Below are 22,078 nucleotides of genomic sequence, written 5' to 3'. Positions count from 1 at the left end.
TAGATTAACATCAGTAAGGAAATGAATTCCCCATCCTTAGAGTTCTTCAAGCCAAAACTTGGTGAACATTTGTTGATTATTTTATAGTGGAGATTTCTCTGATATGGGTTAGCCCAGATAGCCAGTAATGTCCCTTCAAACACTAAAATTCTTTAATCTTGGTCAAAAAACAGAAGGGTGAATAGATGTCCAAATTAAAAAATTAAAAAAGAAAAAAATGATCCTGTTTTTTACATTTGCTTTGGTTTTCAGAATAATTTTGGCTAACACATCTAATCCACACCAATATTAAACATAATTACTTCTAATAATTAAGGAAATTTCGGAAAACTTTAAGTAAAGATAAAATTACTTAAAATAAGGATCTTTATATCTATATAATAGGCTGCATTGAAAATTAAGTGGATAGACAAGAGGTCAATAGGATTGTTAACTTGTGCTGCATATAGTGTCCATTGAGGGAGAATTTATTCATCTTTTAGTACTTACTTCTGATGAACCTGAAAATATTCATCATGAGGTCAAAGAATATAAAATTTTACTTTAAATAAAATGGACAATTAGGTTCATCATAGATATATACATGAGCTAATATCTGGTATTCAGCCCAATTAGAGTCCAAGAGCTTTTGCTTTAGTTTAGTCATAGTTACTGGCCATTTAACTTAGCCTATGTCTTCCAAAGATGAATTTCATTTTTTCCCTCACAACTCAACCTTAGTAATAAACCTGATAAGCAAGCTGTCTGTAGAGAAACTACCATGGATCTCTGAAAATATGTCCATTTTTCAAGTATATATTTCAGAAGTTATTTATTTTATCGCAATAATGGCATTTTCTATATTCCCTGAAGTATTCTTTCATTTTAATCTTTTCATTCCCACCTCAGGAACACCAAAATCAATTAAACAAACACTCCATGTAGATTCTGAAGCTTAAAAACTATTTCTTGTCCTCAACAGTTTACAATCCTCATACAATTGAGGAAATCATAATTTTGTAAAAAAAAAAATCATAAAATCGCAATCCTTTTTCAGAAGTGACACAACAAGAAATTTATGAGTAAAGCTTCATTTAAATTAATGATAGCATCAAAGGAATAAAAATTATCGTAGGATGATATAGAATTATAGGAAGATATTACATGTGCCATGTTTATATTTTTAAAAATAAAATATTCAGCTAGAGAAATGAACCCATTTTAATAACATAATAAAAATAGCATTATAGGCTATCATCACTCTGGTATTGTTCTGCATTTAATTTAGAAAGTCTGTGTTTGATGTTTAACCTATATCTAATTTCTTGCTCTCTTGGTAGAAGGGAGCATGTTGGGGAGGGAGGGAGAAAAATTTGGAACTCAAAGCTTTGCAAAAATGAATGTTGAAAGGTATCTTTACATGTATGTGAAAAATAAAATACTATTAATAAAAAGAACGCCTATGTTTAGGGCTATCTTGATGGAATGATTTTTAATTATAACCCTGAAGATGGAACAACCAGATATGATTTTAAATTTAATTTATTTTATTATAAATTAAAAAAAGCTCTATCAAGGTGAGTGGTAGAGAATAGTTTAATCAGCTTCAGTGGAAGGAATATGTCAGATAGAATTGTATATTTGTTCATAGAATCATGCATTTTGACCTCAGTGACCTTAGAGCTCATCCAGTCAAGTTTCCTTATTTTACAGATCAAGTGTAACTTGTATTTATTAAGAGAAGGGGGGGAAGCATTTAGTAATATGTTCCAATCAATATGCTAAGCACATTTTAACTTTTACAACAAATCTGAGAAATTATTATTAGCATGTTAGAGTTTGCAAAAGTACTATATGTACACACACACGTACATAATCTCACTTAAAACTCACATCAAATTTGAAAGGTAGTTACTGTATTATTCCCATTTTACAGATGACTGAGGTTATGTAATTAAATGTCTTGCCCAGAGTCATATTGCTAGTATGCAAATAAGAAAAGATTTGAACTCAGGTTTTAATGACTCTGAAGTTTAGTCTCCTTGCCACTTGAGCACCTAGCTGATTAGACAGAGAAACAGTCCTAAAGAGGTGAAATGCTTTGACTTTTTTTCAAGGTCAAACAGCAATTAAGTCTGGATTTGAACCCAGATCCTCTGTTACTTCACACCTAGAATTAACTCCTTCCATGATATGTTGTTATCTTTCTACTAGTGCTGAGAATTGATTTAAATTGATTAATGTAGAAAAAAAATAAATTTTCCTAAGTTTAGAAAATGTGACCCATTGTAAGTCACGAAGCTAAACAAAATATTCTTGAGATCATGTTGTTGTTTTTTTGTGTTTTGAGTTGGTTGTGTTTTATATACTGTATCTCCAGTCTGTTACTAAGAGTAACAAAGCAGTTCTTAATTTTCTTATTTTCCCCCTCTAAAGATTCTCCCATTAAATTTCAACTCATTTGAGCTCAAGACTGTAGTTTTAATGACTTTTGCTTTAAATGGGTCTGTCTAAATGAATGATCTAAATCTATATTGCATTAATACATTGCATGAAATTTGAGAAATACTCAAATCAAGCAATGTGATTCATACTAGTGGTCTATAATATTTTAGTTGCGTTCTCTAGGATAATTACAAATTAAACAGGAGGTTACCATTGCTTGTATTTAAGAATTTATTTTGATTCAAAATGCCAAAGGACACCATAAAATGTTGTCCAGAAAGGAATACAACCCAATGTATTTAGGGCATATTTACCAGTGATTAACATATTAGTAATACTTTGGAGATTATATTTTTAAAGGGCCCTTTCTCGACCACAGAATGTGTTTTTACAGTGACAGCTTTAATGTTTCTGCCTGCTGTGCAGTTCAATAGAGTATGTTTTAAGGTGGTTGGTGGAGGGGGTTTTTCGTTATGTATGTCGATGGAGATAAGTGTTTTAATTACTTTTTTAATGTCTGTGCTTTTGTATTTTTTTTCTTCTCTCTCCCTTTTATTTCCTGCTGTTGAGATTACTGCCTCATCTCCACAGTAGGTGGCTGTTTCAAATCTGTTTTCTTTGTAAGTCTGGTAGATTTATTTTGTAATATAACTGTTTCTTTTTAGTATTTTATTATTAATAATTTCTTTACTTTGGGACATGGCATTCTTGTGTATTCCTAAACAATAATTTCTTAACAATGTCTAAGAGGTTCAATCATTAAGAAAAAGAAAAAGAACAAAAAGGAAACCTAGCCAAAGATATATCCTATTTGAGCTTTTCTTATCCAAACTGTAGAGTTGGAAAGTTATATTGTAAGGTGATCATTTATAAGTGAAAACGAGTTATGAGAATGAGACACACATGTCTACTCAAATTTAAAAGGTGAGATCATAATTCATTGGGTAAAAATAGAGTTTGTAAGATCTAGAGTTTGTAAAATAGAGACAGAATGCTTTCTCAAAGAACATTAAAAATACCTGTAAACAAACTGTATGCCCCATAATTTAGGAAAAGCTGAATAAGCTGTATAAAGAATGAAATAATATAATAATAATATAAAAGTATTAAAACCATTATAAATAATATAAATATAATAATGATTTTATTATAAAACATTAATGCAAAATCATGAATTTGAAGAATTCATGGCAACATGGGAGGATGTGGATAAAGTAATATCAAACAAAGATAGCACAGCCAAAATATAATGGTGTACAAAAATACAGTGATGTACATCAATGGTCTAAATTAAGAGAATCAAAAAAAGCAACATGACTCTTGTCAAATACTGTGATCAATATTGGTGTCATATTATCAAAGTTAAAACATATACTGTTTCCATTTACAAAGGATAAACCATAAACATGAAAAGTGGTCTGTGATGTGACATACTCATTATGCCAGTTATTGTTTCTTAATTGATTTTAAGGACTATATTTTTGGTAGGTATTTTTGTTTTGTTGTGCAAAATTTATTAATTTTAAAAGCAGGCAAAATTGTGCTATGTAATATTAAATATTTTAGGAAATACAGCAACACAAAATGTAGAAATCAATTCTCTAACAACCTTTACATATTCAAAAACTTTTTAATAATTTTTGATTTTCTGGAAGTAATTTTGTTAATCAAATTTTCTTTATAAAAATGGACTATTTAATTAAATTCAAGCATTTATTATTTATTATTATTATTATTTTTGTTTTTACTGAGGCAATTGGGGCTAAGTGAGTTGCCTAGGGACACACAGCTAGGAAGTGTTAACTGACTAAGATCAGATTTGAACTCAAGTCCTCCTGACTTCAGGGCTGGTGCTCTAACCACTGCACAATTTATCTGCCCCATCAACAAACATTTATTAAATATCTGTCTTTACAGTTGTCATCTTAATATTAAGGAATCAAAGAGAAAAAAATAAATTATCTCTACCCTCTAGTATATTCTACTGAAAATATAAATAATACAGAAAAATTATATACATATATTTTATTTTATTATATATATGTACATATGTGTGTATATGCATGTGTATACACACACTAATGAATTTTGGGGTAGTCTGTTGGGAATTTCTCTGTTGGTGACTGGATTTGTCATTTATGGTGATGGTTTAGAGAGAATTTATAATTCAGTTATTTGACCTTTGAAGTGGTTTCCAGTTCAGAAATTCTCTTCTTTTGTGATAATAATCTTCTAATGAAGATGAATACATTCTAAATTTGTGATGATATTTGCATATAACTTCAACATATCAGAGAGATCCCATTTTAGGATATTGCTAAGAAAATGATAATTTTTGCATCATCTTGTTTATTAATGGGTTCAATATTCTTTCATTAAATGCATTTTCTGTTCTAGGAACCATCTATGCATCCATAACCTATATATATATATACATATATATCTATATCTATACACATAGATATAGATATATATGTGTGTATACATATATACACATATATACACATATATATACATATATATACACATATATACATATATACATACATATATATGTATATGCATATATATATATATATATATTCTGTTTTCTATACTTATCCTATACTCTCTTCATCTTATCTGCAAATTAGGAACTTAAGGTGAAAAAATCTTAAGCACATGAAAATTAAAATTTTTAAGAAAAATACATATTCTGAAGAAGGCTAAATGCCAAAGGCATTACTACATTTAGCCGGATTCCATTCCTCTTACTAATTAGTTTAAAATATAGGGAGAAAAGACCCTATAATGAGGCATATCTCCTATTTGTCAGCATTGCTTCTTAGTTTTGACATACTCTGGGTTGTTTGGGTCTCAGCCAAAATCACCCCTAGAAGTGGCGACATTGAAATAGAGGAAAATGTTCTAATATGAAAAGATAATTAGTAGAGGAATTAAAAAGATAAATAAAAACTGCAAAAAAAATAATGTTATAATGTTGATTAATCTTATTTCATATGGGCTTCATGGAATCATTGTACCCCTTTTTAGTTTGTTTTGAACACTGAGAACTGAGCAAGCCTTTGGACAACAAAATGAAATCCCCTTTTGATAAAAGAACCATAATAAGGCGTTATTGATCTGTCTTCCTTTCCCAATCAATGTATAGAACCTGGAGTGATAACTTGTGTGACCCATTCATCCATTGGGAATAGCATTTTCCTCCTCAGAATAACAAAGTGGATCTATAGGGCACAGTTGAAAAAAAAATGAATTTGGGGAATGTTTTTGCCTTCCAAGATATTTTTATTTCTTTGACTTTAAACCCAACTGATTTTGCTTAGTAGAAGATGACACCCTCTTTTCCTGAATCAGGTTAGAAATATAGATTTTTAATAATAGAATACTAATGAGAGTAATAGTTGATATTTATATAGCACTTTAATTTTTGCAAAACACTTTACATTCATGATCTTATTGGTGATATTATGAATAATCTTCATGAACATGTTGTCATAGCCCTATTTTAGGGAGACAGTCAAGGAAGTGCAGTGGCAGATCTTCTTATCTTTTTTTTTTTGGGGGGGGAGGGGAGGGCTGGGGTTAAGTGACTTGCCCAGGGTCACACAGCTAGGAAGTGTTAAGTGTTTGAGACCAGATTTGAACTGGAGTCCTCCTGAATTCAAGACTGGTGTTCAATTCACTGCGCCACCTAACTGCCCCCGGAAGTGCAGATCATATTAGTCAATTTCAATCACTAATAAATGGAGAATCTGAGTCAAGATTCAAAGATTTTTGATTACTATTTCAAGGCATTTTGGAGTATACTAGCCTTTCTCTTTTTCTGCTAATATATTATTTCAGAAAAAAAAAATCAGAACTTTATTTTCTGGGTTTCTTCAGTCATCTCCTTTAATTGGAATAAGCCTCAGATTTTCATGTGGAGAAGCTCTATAAATAGAGGTATATGGTGGACATGTGACTAAAAGAAGGCACAGATGAAATTTCCGGGATGAAAAATCTTTAAAATTGCCTAAGTTAAAAATGGAAAATCTTTCCAATTATACATAAATGAAAAAGTTTGTCATTAATGAAGTAAGCATATTACTCAAATCATATTTTTCCGAACATATTTCTTAGAGATTCATTCAAAGAATGCAAAGTCACATCAAATTATAGTTTTAGAGATATAAGAATTGAAAAAAAGAATAAAATCTAGATCATTGATACCTTGATCCTTCCCTTTACTTATCTTGATATAGCCAGATCAGGAACAGTCAGAACTAAGTAAATTATCTTATTAAATCTTCATTTAATACATACAATTACAAGCTAGACATAGATGCATATGAGTTTTTCATACCTTTCTCTTCTGGCATCTCCTATATTTTATGGAAAAGTGAGAGTTGGTATGATTGACATTTGTATTTCATAGCATCAAAATGTCTTTTAAACAAACTATGAGATGGCAATTTTTCTCATTATAAACCCTCTTTTCTCCACTCATATAACTCCTATCCTAGTTCTGTTCCTCATCCCTTTTTACTTGAACTGACACATTAAACTCCTAATTGGTCTCCCTTCAGTCCCTCTCCTCTCCATTCTTTCTTCCAAATAGTTTTCAATTATCATTTCTTAAGCATAGATCTTATTTTTTTTCTAGTTGTCACTTCCAAAACATTCAGTGGCTCCCTATTATCATACTGAACTGAAAAGATTTTGAGTAGAGTCACAATAGCACATATGCTTATGCTACGATATGGAGATACTATGCCCCCATGGCAACAGCTTAGCCAAGTCTAAGGAAGTTTTTCATCAGGAGGATTTAAAAATTAATTTTTAAAGATATAAGCATATATTTGTTATGTGTATATATACATACAAACACATATTTGTAATATCATATTCTACTTTGCCTAAATATTATTTGTATCCTGATATTAATAGATTACCTCTTCTTCCCTTTTCCCATATGTTCACATTTTGTAATCATAATATCTATTCTTCAAAAAAATATTTTTCCAAAATAAAGAATTAGGCTCTAAATAAATTATGTGTTACATTTTCCAATCATTTGAGGTATTCTTGTCTTTGAGAAATCTTGAAAATTTGATAAGTAAATGGTTTCACATGTATAGTTTATGAACAAGAAAAAAAAACATGCTATTCTTGTGGATAAGAGGAAGAGAAGGAGAGAAATGTTCCATTTAGGTAAGTTAGTCAAGTTACTAAATCCAAAGAGGAGTCACTTATGTCTCAACATGGATTGGAGAGAGAGATCTTCATTGCAGTATCCCATGAGTTACTATATACACTTTTAAATGTAACTTGGGAGATAAATGCTATGCATATCAAAGATGAAATGACTCTGGAGAGGATAGCCAAGCTATTGTATGACAAGAGTGAAATTAAACATTAAGATTCAACAAACCAGAAACTTGAAGAAAATCTATTAAGATTTAGCTTAATATGGATAAATATAAAATATTACACTTGGAAGATAGCATGAAGAAGGAAAAGATGAGAGCTAAAAGGAAAACAAACAAACAAGTTTTGAAGGGCACATATGTGTGAGTCAGGAAAAATTTTATCAACAGTAAACAATGATGAATGATAAGGGATATTCAGACAGGTATAAGAAAATAAAAAACCTATTTCATCAAAAGGTAGAGAAGAGAATATGTTGAAGCAAGAAGTGCTCAGTAAATATGTATATTCTGGGAGTATGACAGAGAAAAGGAAGGAATGTAAGAGAGTGTAAGAGGACATCATTAATGGGAAGGATTTTTAAGGCTAGAAGAGGACCTGGGCATATTTGTAGACAGTGGTGAACAATCTGCTAAATAGAGATTGACGATGAAGGGGACAGTGGGAAATGATCAATAGAATCAAGCTCGTGAAGAAGGCAGTGATGTGATCAAAGGTACAAATTGAGGCATTATATTTGGAAAGGGAAAAGGGCTTAGTGCTCACTGGTTGCCATATTTCTCTACTTGTTAGGAGGATTAAGTGCTAGCAAATCAGTTTTGCAATCTTTGTCCTTACTGATTTTGTGGATATTTCAATTTATTTATCCAGTTACTTATTTATTTTTTATATTCTCTCAGAAACCATAGTATAGTCAATATCTTTGCTTTTGTACATTTTCCCTCCCTCTCTCCCCCCTCCCAGAATTGATAACTTGTTTAAACAGATCAGGTCAGAGTTGCTATAATTGCACACAGTGTTGTCGCCTTATCTTTATCCTTACTTCTAATTTGGTATTGATTTTAGCTCTTACCAGTTGATGAGAGCTGTGTAGAGATGACTGCAAACAGACAGCTGATTCTGAAATGAGGGCTGCCTCAGTGACCACTTATTTCCTGTCTCTATAAAGGCACAGTCAATTTCATGTTTTATAATCTCGTTTTTCACTTCCAGAATGGCCTTTATCTTATAGAAAATACATGTGATGTATACATGAGGCTTCTTTGTAGCCTTTATAAGCCTTTTACCCCCTTTTATTTATTGGTCTCATTGTTTTCTATCTCATAGTTTTGCCATATTGCTCCTTTTTTACATAGAAATCAAGAATCATTGTTACATCTGGGGGTTGAGATGTTATATCTTTGCCCCCCCTTTCTGCAGTGGCCATTAGATAATTGTTTTTTATCCTTCATTTTTGAAGATGACCAAAATAATATCATTGCATTAGAGTCAAGTTACTTAAGAATGAGAAATACCTGAATTCAAATGCTCCTTCAGATACTAATTACCTATGGAATCCTAGATGAATTGCTTAACATCTCTTAGTTTAAGTTGCTTTATTTCTAAAGTGGACATAACAATAGCCTGCCTTTTTATTTTTATTAAAGTTTTTTTTTATTTTCAAAACATAAACACAGATAATTTTTCAACATTGACCCTTGCATAGACTTGTGTTCCAATTTTCCTCTCCTTCCCCTCCACCCCCTTCCCTCAGTAGGCAAGTAGTCCAATATATGTTAAATCCAGTATATGCAAACATATTTATACAATTATCTTGCTGCACAAGAAAAATCAGATCAAAAAGGAGAAGAGCAATGAAAGGGAACAACAGCAAAAAGAATGAAAATGCTATGTTGTGATCCTCCTTCAGTTTCCACAGTCCTTTCTATGGGTATAGATGGCTCTCTTCATCACAAGATCATTGGTACTGGCCTGAATCATCTCATTGTTGTAAAGAGCCAACTCCATCAGAATTGATCATCGTATAGTCTTGTTCTTGTGTACGATGATCTCCTAGTTCTGCTCATTTCACTTAGCATCAGTTCCCGTAAGTCTCTCCAGGCTTCTCTGAAATCACCCTGCTAATAGTTTATTATAGAACAATAATATTCCATAACATTCATATACCATAGCTTATCCAGTCATTCCCCCACTGATGGGCATCCACATAGTTTGCAGTGTCTTGCCACTAAAAAAAGGACCGCCACAAACATTTTTGCACATGTGGGTCCCTTTCCTTTTCTTTAAGATCTCTTTGGGATACAAGCCCAGTAGAGACATTGCTGGATTAAAGGCTATGCAGTTTGATAATTTTTTGAGCATAGTTCCTAATTGCTTTCCAGAATGGCAGGATGGCAGCCTCTCTTTTACAGTGTTCTGTGTGAGGCTCAAATGAGATTTATCTGTAAAGGGTTGCAAACATTAAAGCACTGTATATTACCTATTATTACTGTCATTATGATTATTATCTCTTGATGTAATCAAATCAACCCTATACTAATTCTTTTATTTATTACCTGAGGAGACTGTGAGCCATTATTTCACTTATCCTTAGCTTTCTGAAGTCTTCTGGTTTCATTTATAGAGAGAATACCAAGAAAGAGAATATTCATTTCTCCAGAAGACTATCAAATTAGTCCTCAGAGAAAAATCCCACCATTGTTGTTGTTGTTGTTCAGTTATTTTGTCTTGTTCTAGTCTGTGACATCATGAACTATAACACTCAAATATTGTCCATGGAGTTTTGTGTTGGTAAACATTCTGGAATAGTTTGCCATTCCCTTTTCCAGTGGACTAAGGCAAAGGTTAAATGATTTGACCAGAGTCATATAGCTTAGTGTCTGAGGTCAGAATTTTTATTCAGCTCTTCCTGACTCCAAAACCAGCTCTCTGTACCCTAAGCCAATTAGCTGTCTCCACATTGAGATTACTGACCGTTAAATGACCACTGTGCGAGTCTTATAATTCTCTCTCTGCTTTTGTACCATTCCTGGTACTTTCATTGAATTAGGTAGCTTCACAGGACTGAAAATTTTTTGTGATATGTGTATCTGTATTTCTATATCATGGACTATGTTGGTCCCCAAATCCAGGATTTCTGCCAATTCACAATATGATTGTCATCCTCTCCCTATATTAACTACCTTGATCCTTGGACAGTTAAACCTTGGATTTAAAAGCCCACACTTGCATCATTTAACTCAGGAGTAGGGCTTCTTAAACATTTTTGCTCATGACCCTTTTTGCAGAGACATTTTTACACACTCACAATTCAAAGTGCACATGTCGTGTATTCAGAACCAAGGCTGCAGACATAATAGACATAAGACCTAACAGAAACTCCTCAGATTCATTATGCGTTTGATTTTGAATCAAGTTTTGGTTATTTGTTTCAGAAACTTTTACCAAATTTTCCATGACCTCCACATTTAGTTATGAAGTTGCCACCCACAATTTGAGAAGTGTTTCTAATAATACCTGCTAAAGTGTGTCCTCTTTGGTATTGTGTTCAGAAACATTACCCCAAGAACCCAATATAATCATGTGATGATAATGGATTAAGATAAAGTCCTTTATTAAAGACTCTCCTTAGAGAGAGTATATTATAGAAGGAAATACACTGGTTTCAGAATTAGAAGAAATTCATTCAGGTCCTTGGCAATGCCATTAAATAAATACAGTTGAACTTGGATAAGTTGGGTACTTCTGTAGGCCTTGCTTCCCTTATTTCTAAAGGGAAGAGAATTGTACTAGATGATCTCTAAAGTCTGTTTCAGTTTTAAATCCTTTGATGTGCAGATAAAACTAAAACCATGGATAATAGAAAAAATACCCATCACTCATATACAAAGTTTTTGACATTGCCATTTGGTCAGGCTTTATACAAAACATTGAGAATGTAGGGGTTGGGAGATAAAAGGAAATGAAACTATTTTGAGAGGTCCAATTTATAAAAAAAAAAAAGGGATAACAACTTTACTGGTTGTTGCATATTTTCTGAATTCAGAAAAAAAATGTTAAATATCGTGGGGCTTGCTTATTTAAAATATCCTGGGATAGGCTGCTCCATCACTATGGCATAAATTTAGTACGATAACGGATTACACATACATATATCTCTATCTACATATATATGACTGTATATGGATATGTGTGGATATGTTTGTTCTTCAGACAGAAGCTTAACTTATCTACATCAAGCTTTCATAACACAATATCTTATTTCAGGCCCTCTCCAGTCTATCTGCTATTTTACTTTTAAATTAACTAATAGTTGCAAAAATACTTTAAAAGAATAAAAAATAAATGATCTCCTATGATTTCAGAGTTTGGTTAAAGAGTAATGCTGTCTATGGCTTCTAGAGAGACAAAAACAATGATATGAAGAATAAGAAATGCATTTTTAAATGTAAATAGTTTGGGAGTGTTTTTCTTTACTGTACTTATGTAATACAAGGATTGGTAGTTCTTTCCTCTCTCCTTTGTCTTTTCTCCCTTCCTCTTCTTCTTCCCTCCCTTCATTACTCCCTCCCTATTTCTTTTCCCTTTTTCATTCTTTCTTCCTTCCAAACATACTTCTTTCCTATCTCACTGGATGAGATAAAAGATGAATGGTTGATAGTCAAAACAAAATTATAAAATAAAAGAAATTAAGTGAGCAATACATAATAAAAAAGCAAAAAGTTCTTACCCTTTTTCATTAATTTAATAGTTTGTATTTATAAAAACACCTGGTAGAAGCTAGGTTCTATGTAAGTAATAATGTCTCAGGGCCACTAAACTGACACTATTCTTGATGGCAGTCTATTGGGGAGAAACAACAAGGCAGGGTCCACAAACTTAAAAGAGCAGATACAAATTGTTCACTACCTTAAGATGCTTCTTCTGTGTCATGGCTACTGAGAGCAGCTGGAGAAAGGTTGCTGATTGCTTGACAATTCCCTTGAGAAATTCCTAGTGTAGCTAGGATATTTTAGAGAAGCAGGAGAATGAACACTGATGGTGTATCTGGGATGAGGTTGATTTTTCTATTCTATAGGTAACAGAGAAATTTTTTTGTGAAAACAGAGTGAGGGAGCAGACAGGGAAGGCTTCTCCTAGTAACTGGGTAGTCAGCCTTCCCGTCAGAATACTTTGTCTGTTTATGTGATCTGCTTATTGCCTTCTCTTTGGAAGCAACCTGGGAGCATTTATCCTATGTATCCCTGGGGTATCTTCTACCTATCCAATCCTATACTGTTCCTGACTTATGAAGTGGTAGAATATCTGCCTCTCTAAGATGGCTTGCTGTGAAATGTCATGTCAACATCAGCAAATTTTGTTCCTCAGAGTTTGAGTATTTTTTGATCCAATTCTGTTTTTTTAGGGTGTGTCTTTAATAGTACTTAGGAGACCCAGTGATTATAAAAATCAGACACGTGGGTTATCCAGCACAAATTAGATGATTACTCCTCACTCTATAGCCTCAAGCTCAGTTGGTTAATTTAACTTAAAAAAATGAGATAAATCCAACAATTCAGTCCATTATTTTTCTTTATATTAATACATAGCACTTTATGGAAATGATTAGATGTTGGTTAACATTCTAAGAAATTAATTAACTCTAGAGATTCCTCTCTAGCAGAACTTGAAATAAATTATGTTTTATTTATTAGAAAGCCTTCCTGATACAGTGGTATATTCAGAAAATAATACACTGTAAAATCAGAAAGATCAATAGACCACTTTTTTTCTCCAAGAAAGGTAGTATCTATTTTCTATCACTTTTACATTCCTGAGAAGTTGGATCCATATTTCAGAATACTAGAGGACTGAAGCATTGGATGGAATTAGCCAAAGTTTTTCTGTATATTTATAGTTTATATAGATGGATCTACTAAAAGTAGGAGTCTTAGTGCTAATACTGACTGTATTTTAATTAGCATAATTAATAAATATTTATATTAGCTAAATGGTGGGTATATTGAGATAGAGGGGAAGAGCATCGGTTTGGGAACATGATGTACTTGGAGTCAACATGAAGCAGAACAGTTTATGGTTTAAAAAAAAAAAGCTGGGAAAGTCAGAGACCTCTATAAAGGGGAGGCCAAGAGAAGAGTATTACTCTGCCCTCCAGCTTTCCAATCAAAAGTCAGAGGGAAGGGAAAGTGCTGAAAGAGTGTTGAGCATCAAAGCTGAATCAATCTCTATGTTGATGAGATTTCAGGTGATGAGTTGATGGGAAATGAAACTATGAATATATGACCTAGTTAGGACATGGACCTAGCCTGCTGCTGAATTAAGTTTTACTTTAAAATATGCCTCTGGATGCATGAGACAAAGCTTTAGATTTTTGTTTTTTTCTTCTTATTGGGCAGGCAACAGGAATATCTAAAATCCTTTTGCAGACAAATTCTAAGCATAGTAATAACACTAGAAATGAATTTAACATCCACAAATTGTGGGATAGAAATGTTTTGAAGGCAAGACTGTTTCTGTTTTTGTTTCTCATTAACTTAATATGGTGTGATGTCTTAAAAGAAAGTAAAAGTTTCACAAACATTTGTTAGATTTTATTTTATGTTTAATTTAATTCCATAACTCTTCCAAAAAGATATTCTTTAAAACAAGTAAGGTATATATTTTAATCCAATATATTTTTATTATTTTGCTAATCTAAACTTTTAATTTAACAAGAATTAGTGATGCTTTTTTAGTTTAATAACATAGCTATTTTCAACTATACCTACCAACTACCAATCCACCTGTGAACACCCATGAAAAATATATATGTGTGTGGGTATGTGTGTATGTGCATGCATACATGTATACATATACACATATCATAGAACCCTATTTTGTAACATAGCGAGGCAAAATTTAAAAGAAAGCACCACTGTCACAGTAGTCAAATCTTTTAGTATATGCAACATTCTGCCAATCTTTTACCAAAAAGAGTGAGATTGTTCATAATCTGTTCTCTGTGATAGTAATTCAGAGTTGGATTTTAGGGGGAATGTTTTATTTTATATCATTATAATCATTGCACTTATTCTGTTAATTTTGCTGGCTTTACATCACTTCAAATGATTTTTCCAAGTTTATCCTAATCCCTCACACAATAAAATTAATTTTTTTATATATCCAAATATTGTATTTTACCCATGCCCCAGTTGATGGACACCCACTTTGTTTACATCATTTTTTGTCAAAATACCGAAGGGATTGTTGTGGACATTTTGATAATTATTAAACCTTTTAAAATATCAAATGTTGATAAATATTTCAAATTACTTAGAAGAATTCTACTCAAGAGAGAAAATTTCCAAAGAGACTAGTGAGTCCCTAGTTAATTCTACCCTTCAAAGCTTCATTAATATTTAGTCTACTCTAATCAATGCTCATGAATTTACTCCAAATCTCATGTTTCTCTTTTTCAGAATAATTATTATTTAGTTGCTTCATTTCATATCCATGGCAAAACAACTTATTTTGAATCATACACTTAAAATTATGAAAATAGAATATAGCATAAAATCTGGCCATCATGTTCACTTCAAAACCTAAAAATGCCCTCTCCAGCCCCCAGGCTGGTCTATCATTCAATATTCTCCATGAAACTTCTCTGTATTGTCAGAGAAACCCAGAAAATCGACTGTCTCCTCATTAAAACATCTGTTTCTTAATGTTTTTTGAAAAACAATTCATTTAGTCATGCAGAATACTCTCTCTGTCTCTGTCTCTCTGTCTGTCTCTCTGCCTCTGTCTCTTCTTCACTCTCACCCGACCTCCTCCACCTCCATCTCTACTAAAGAGAATAAAATGACTCCTAGTTAATTAAATGGGGAAAAATGTCCTTTCCTTTCTTCTTATCTCACCATGAGTTTAAAATGAACATAATAGTCTATGATTGGTGGTCAGTGTTTTGTCTTTATTTTTTAATATATCAAACAAATGAAAAGATTATAGGGAACAGAAATTAGACACTGTCCGTGTTTATCAAAAAAAAAAAAAAAAAAGAATGAAGGATTAGTTTATATCCACCTTTTTCTTCTATTCCTATCACTGGGCAGGAGAAAAGTAGGAAGTAATTTCTTTGCAATCAAGTAAGGGATAAAGTAGAAAACCTTTGGGCTAAACTTCCAATAAGAGAGGGTAAGGAAGTAGAAAGGAAAAGGGGGAAGTAATCTTTGACTCACTCAAATTCTGCTCTCTATAGTCTGCACCAGCAATGTATACAAAATCTTAAAGAAGTGGTAGAGACAATTATTCTGCCTCTAATCTGTGTCTCCCTCCTCAGCAAGTATAGGTGAAATAGAATTTTTAATATTTTTCTCTTTCTTGGCATTCTTTACAAAGCTAAGTTTAATGTCAAGGATTTGTGAACTTGGGATAAAAGCTCAATTCATTTTTTATTCCTTTCTTCCCTTCATGTCCTCTGGGATCCTATATTACATTTACTTGTTGTTCTTTGTATATGGTATTTCATCTCTCACTTCCAAACAACTTCACTGGCTTGTCTCCCAAGCCTGGAACTGTTCTTCCTCTTCTCTGCCTCCTGGCTTCTTTCAAGCCTAAGAAAAGTCCCACTTAATTAAAGAAGACTTTCCTATTCTCAATTTATTCCCTACATAGATTGTTTTTACATAGTTTTTGCATGTCTTCTCTTCCATTAGATTGTTAATTGTTAACACAGCTAAATTAATTCAAACAATGGCATTTCAATAATAGCAATAACTAAATAGGGTTGATTTTTCTTGAATAATTTCATGTATAATTTTCTTTTTAGTGATCTTCGTTTGAATGTACTTTATACCTCTTCATTTCAATGAAAGGCAGCTTGGTGTAGTGGATAGATTGTCAGACGTGAAAGGAAAGAAGAGAAGGAAGGAAAGGAGGGAAGGAAGGGAGGGAGGGAGGGAGGAAGGGAGAAGGAAGAAATAGGTAGGGAGAAGGAAGGAATATGTAGGGAGAAAAAAGGGAGCAAAGAAGGAAATAAACATTTATTAAGCACCTACTATTTTTCAGATACAGTGCTAAACATCTTGCAAATATTATTTAATTTGATCTCAAAAAAACCCTGGGGAAATAAATAATATTATTATGCTTCTTTTTACATTTAAAGAAATCAAGGTAGGTAGATTACATGGCTTGCTCAGAGTCAATTCTCAACTTTTCCTGTCTCCAGACCCAGTCCTCTATCCACTATTTCACTTAGAATGCATATCTGACATGGATTCAAGTCTTTTCTGTGATGGCACAAGCTATTTAATCTTTGTGTAACTAAATAATTTCCAAAGATTATAAATGATAAATGGATTACTATATACATCAAAAGAGGATGATCATGATCAATTGATATGATTATGAATAAACTGATCTAGTTCAGAGGCCCTGTGGCTCATTAGAAAGAGTAATTGATTTGTATGACTGGACCTGAGTTTGAATCTTGGCTCTTTCATTTATGAATTAATTTGTATGTCCCTCAGCTTTCTCATGTATAAAATAGAGAGGCAGTTCCTGATAATCTCTAAGGTCAAGTTCAACTCTAAGTCTATGATTCTATGATCAAATGAAGATTTAACTATCGACACCCTCTCAAAGGTCTATAAAGTTATCCTGTATAATTCTTCTGTTCTCTAGGCATTAATGAATGGAATATATATTTTCTGGATCCAAATTTATAATATCATACACTGGAAATGAAAAACAAATATGCCCTCACATAAATAATCAGTTTGCATTAAATGTATGTAATAATTCTTTAAATTACATTTACTTCTTTACCATATAGCCTTTATTTCACAATAATTCTGGAAACTAAAAGGGATCATTATTAATTTCATTTTATACAAGAAAAAAAATGAAGACAAAATTAAATTAATTTGACTTGTCACAAGGTAAACAATACAGTCATAAAATGATAGACATTGAATATTCAGATAGACTTCAATCTTTTTTTTTAATTAATTAATTAATTAATTATTTGGGGGGACAGAATGATCAGTGTTAAATAACTTGCCCAAGGTTACACAGCTAATAAATGTTAAGTCCCTAAAGTCAGATTTAAACTCAGGTTCTTCTTGGCTTCAGAACTAGTGTTCTACAGTACTGTAACATCTAGCTACCCCTCGGATGGAGTTCAAAAGTATATAAGTCAACCCATAATGTAAAGGAATTCCAACCATAATAAGCAACCATCCTCTTCTACTTGAAGATTCCAAACCCCAATTTGCTTCTTTTCAACTTTTTCTCTCCTTATCCCTAAGACTGTCTGCTGGAACCAAACAGAATAAGGTCGACCCCCCTTTCCACATGACAACCTTTCAAATACTTGAAACTCTTATGCTCTCCTGAGTCTTTTCTTCCCCAGGCTAAAAGCCCCAGTTCATCCATCTGACTCTCATATTATATGGACTCACATCATCTTTTTCCTGTTTGACCTCCTCTCAAGTTCACTAATTTCTTTCTTAAACCATGGTCTAGTCATAGCTTCCATCCCAACAAACCTCCTTGGTATCCATAAAGTCAAATTTGCTACTTTCATTACAACTTATATTTCCTTTTCTTTATTGAGTAAACTTTTAACAATTGTTTATAGATATTTAAGATCATGAATTTTATTGCTGGTTCCTTTCTTCATTTTTGCTTCCTGTGAACTTCTGAGTCTCAATTTTTATTCTTCCATTTACTCTTCTACCTACAGTGCTCTAAATGAAGCTCTGTCTTGATTGAAAATATAGTATCCTATCCCCTGGACCTCAAATTATTTAAAGTAAAACTTAAGATGAGAAGTCTTGAAATATTCAAAAAAGTGGAATTTGTCCAACATTCAAAATTTTACTATAATGGGAGAGTTTTTTCATTTGTAAAAATATGAAAGTAATGAAATTGGAATATTTTTTCTGTTATGAAAGTAGTTATTTCCTCATGGGTTTTGTTTGTTTTTGCATTTGAAAAACATAATTATCGTTTAATAATCATTTGAAAACATTTTGTCTCCCTTAGGTTTACCAGAACCAAATAAAGACAGCATATTCCAAGGACTAACTATGGACCAGGGATTTTATACATCAAAAGACTTTTTACCACTGGTGGCCAAGGCAAGCAAAACAGGTAGAATATGTTTATTGTTTTTTATTTTAAAATTAGATAGAGAGAACCTATTTTGTTTTCTTTTATCATATATATTATTTAATTTTTTAGTGCAGCTCATCGTTATATAGATTGGATATACCACATGTCAAATAAAATATGAAATTAACAGATAGCATTCATATAGTACTTTAAGATTTGCAAATTGATTTACAAATGTTGTCTTACATTTTCCACCCAACAACCTTAAAATATGGGTGCTATTATTATACCAATTTTATGTATGGGGGAAGAGAAGCTAGGAGCTGAAGTAATTCATTTAGAGTGTGAGAGGATATGAACTCAGAGTTTCCTGGCTTCAATTCCAAGACTTTCCCAATATTCTTTATCTTGCTGCCAATACAACAAAAGGCAGAACAAAAACACCTCAGTTCAACTGCTCAACAGGAACGACTAGTGTTCTACTCCAAAACCAGCATTAAAGATGGGTTAAATTCTATTAAAAGTCATGTGTATATTGCACCATGAAAAATGTAATGTTCAACATAAGAATATTTGCTGATAAGGGACAATAGAAGGGAGCTTTTCTGTGAGAAACACATTTTTAGTGACTCAAAAAAATTTGAGGTCAAGATCCCTTCAATGCACACTTCCCCCCTCTTTCCCTCAGCTTTTTTTTTTCTTTTTCTGAGCCCCCCTGCGTCCAGAAGTTAAAGAACCATGTATCTGAAATGGTTTCAGGGAGAGATTCAAGGTCTCTATTACTCCTATGATTTCATGAAATTCAAGATAAACTATATTAATAATGATTTATGTACAGTAAATCAACATAATTCTTCCATATTCATCTACCAAAAAAAAAAAAGATTAAAGAATACCTCAAATTAAACCTTGGAGTAGCAAAAAATGTGAGTCTTTTAGCATAAGGCCCTTGGAAAATGTACAAATAAGATCTTCCTCACTTGGTTAAAAGGTGACCTCAGTCCAGGAGAGGAAGCATCCCACGAAGCCAGCAAGCAAGAGCCATAATTCAGTGGAGCAAGCAAATGCTCACACCAGCTCCACCACATGCTCAGCAAAGCCAGTAAAGCCGATTTAAAAAATCCACTGAAGAAAATAAATATTTAAAAAGTAAAATTGGCCAAATGGAAAAGGAAGTGTAAAAATTGAGGAAAATAACGTCTAAAAAAGTTAGAATTGGGCAAATGGAAGCTAATGAGTTGATGAGAAATTAAAAATCTTTCAAATAAATTCAAAGGAATGAAAAAATAGAAGAAAAGGTAAAATATCTCTTTAGAAAATAAATGACCTGAAAATATTTCCAAGAGAGACAATGTCAGAGTCATTGGAATACTTAATAAATATAATCAAAAGGAGGGCCTAGGCAGAATCTTTCAAAAAATTATCAAGGAAAACCACCCTGATATAATGAAACCAGAGGATAAAAAATTTTTAAAATAAAAAAAATCACCTTGGGAAAAATATCTCAAAATGAAAACTCCAAAGCCAAATTATAAAACTATAAGGTAAAGAAGAAAATACTGCAAGTGGCCAGAAAGAAACAATTCAAATATCAGAGGTATACATTCAGGATTGCACAGTGTTCAGTAGCTACAAATTTAAAGAAACTATTTTATTGAAATAGAAAAAAATAACAACACTATTCATTTGGAAGAATAAAAGATCAAGCATTTTAAAGAAATTAATGAAGAGAAAAGTGAATGAAGGTGGCCTAGCTATACCAGATCTAAAACTATATTATAAAGCAGCAGTAATCAAAACCATTTGCTAATAGCTAAGAAATAGAGAAGTTGATAAGTGAAATAGATTAGGTTCACAGAACAAAATAGCTAATGACTATAACAATCTAATATTTGACAAACCCAAAGGCCCCAGCTTTTGGGATAAGAATTCACTATTTTACAAAAACTGCTGGGAAAATTTGAAACTAGTATGGCAGAAAATAGAAATAGACCCACACCTAACACCATATACCAAGATAAGGTTGAAATAGACATAAAGAATGATATTATAAACAACTTAGAAGTATATAAGATAGTTTGCCTCTCAGATCTATGGAGGAGAAAGGAATTTGTGACCAAAGAAGAACTAGAGAGCATTATTGATTATAAAATAGATAACTTTTATTATATTAAGTTAAAAAGTTTTTGTACAAACAAAACTAATGCAGACAAGATTAGAAGGGAAGCAATAAGCTAGGAAAACATTTTTACATCCAAAGAATCTGATACAGGCCTCATTTCTAAAATATATAGAGAATTGACTCAAATTTATAAGAAATCAACTCTGCCCAAAAGATCTAGTAATACCAAAACTATATTTGTATCCCAAAGAGATCTTTTAAAAAAAGGTAGAAAGGGCTTACATGTGCAAAAATATTTATAGCAGCCCATAATGTGGTGCAAAACATTGGAAATTGAAGTAATGCCAAACAATTGAGAAATGGCTAAATAAGATATGGTAAGTTAATATAATGGAATACTGTCATGCAAAAAGAAAGAAAGAACAGACAGATTTCAGAAAAACCTAGAAAGACTTGAATGAACTGATACAAGATGAAATGGGCAGAATTGGAAAACATGTACATTGTGTGATGATTAATTATGAAAGATTCAGCTCTTTTTAGGAACACAATGATCCAAGACAAGCACAAAGGATTTATGAAGGAAAATATAATCCACATCCAGATAAAATAACTTACAAACTTTGAATGATGATCAAATAATACTTTTTTTCACTTACTTTTTTCTTTTTCATGTTTTTCCCTTTTAATTTGTTTCTTCTTTTACAGCTTTGACTAATATAAAAATATATTTTACATGAAAGAGCATGTGTGACCCATATCAAATTGCCTATCATTTTAGGAAGAGAGAAAAATTTGGAATTCAAAATCTTAAAAAATAATGCTAAAATTGCCCTGACATGTAATTGGGGAAAAAAATTAAATACTATTTAAAAATAACAGACCCTTGGTTTAAAAAAAAGAAGAAAAAGAAGTTAAGCCACTGACAGGGAAAAATAAAAACAGAATACTATCTGGGATTATCAAAAAAATAAAATAAAATCACTTCAGCTTAGAAAAAATACAGATTATGGCCTTGCTATCCAATCTTCCAAATGATAACACTTCATAAAATGTCAGTAGGGCATTATCAAAAATATGGCTGATTTTGATCAGAGGATATATATTATGTCCAGCAAGCCCTCATTTGTCACAATAATTTAAAATCTTAAGTACCTTACTTTTTTGAGTCTAAATTATTTTTACAGGAGATAGAGTTTAAATATTCTAAGATATATGTTGAAAACATAGCTGAATGTTAGGATGCAG

General features: G+C 32.1%; 1 protein-coding gene across 1 annotated transcript in view; it reads left to right on the top strand.

Annotated features, from left to right (window-relative positions):
- Positions 1–22,078, top strand: part of DPYD (dihydropyrimidine dehydrogenase) — a 956,758-nt gene that overhangs the window by 399,257 nt on the left and 535,423 nt on the right. The window contains exon 9 of the mRNA XM_074262758.1: positions 18,640–18,747. Within this exon, the coding sequence (XP_074118859.1) occupies positions 18,640–18,747 (108 nt within the window). The remainder of the gene's footprint in view (positions 1–18,639; positions 18,748–22,078) is intronic.

The sequence above is a fragment of the Sminthopsis crassicaudata genome, chromosome 4, assembly GCF_048593235.1.
Source record: "Sminthopsis crassicaudata isolate SCR6 chromosome 4, ASM4859323v1, whole genome shotgun sequence".
Lineage (NCBI taxonomy): Eukaryota > Metazoa > Chordata > Mammalia > Dasyuromorphia > Dasyuridae > Sminthopsis > Sminthopsis crassicaudata.
Note: the sequence above shows the minus strand (reverse complement) of the source record. Positions and strands in the feature narration are given on the sequence as shown.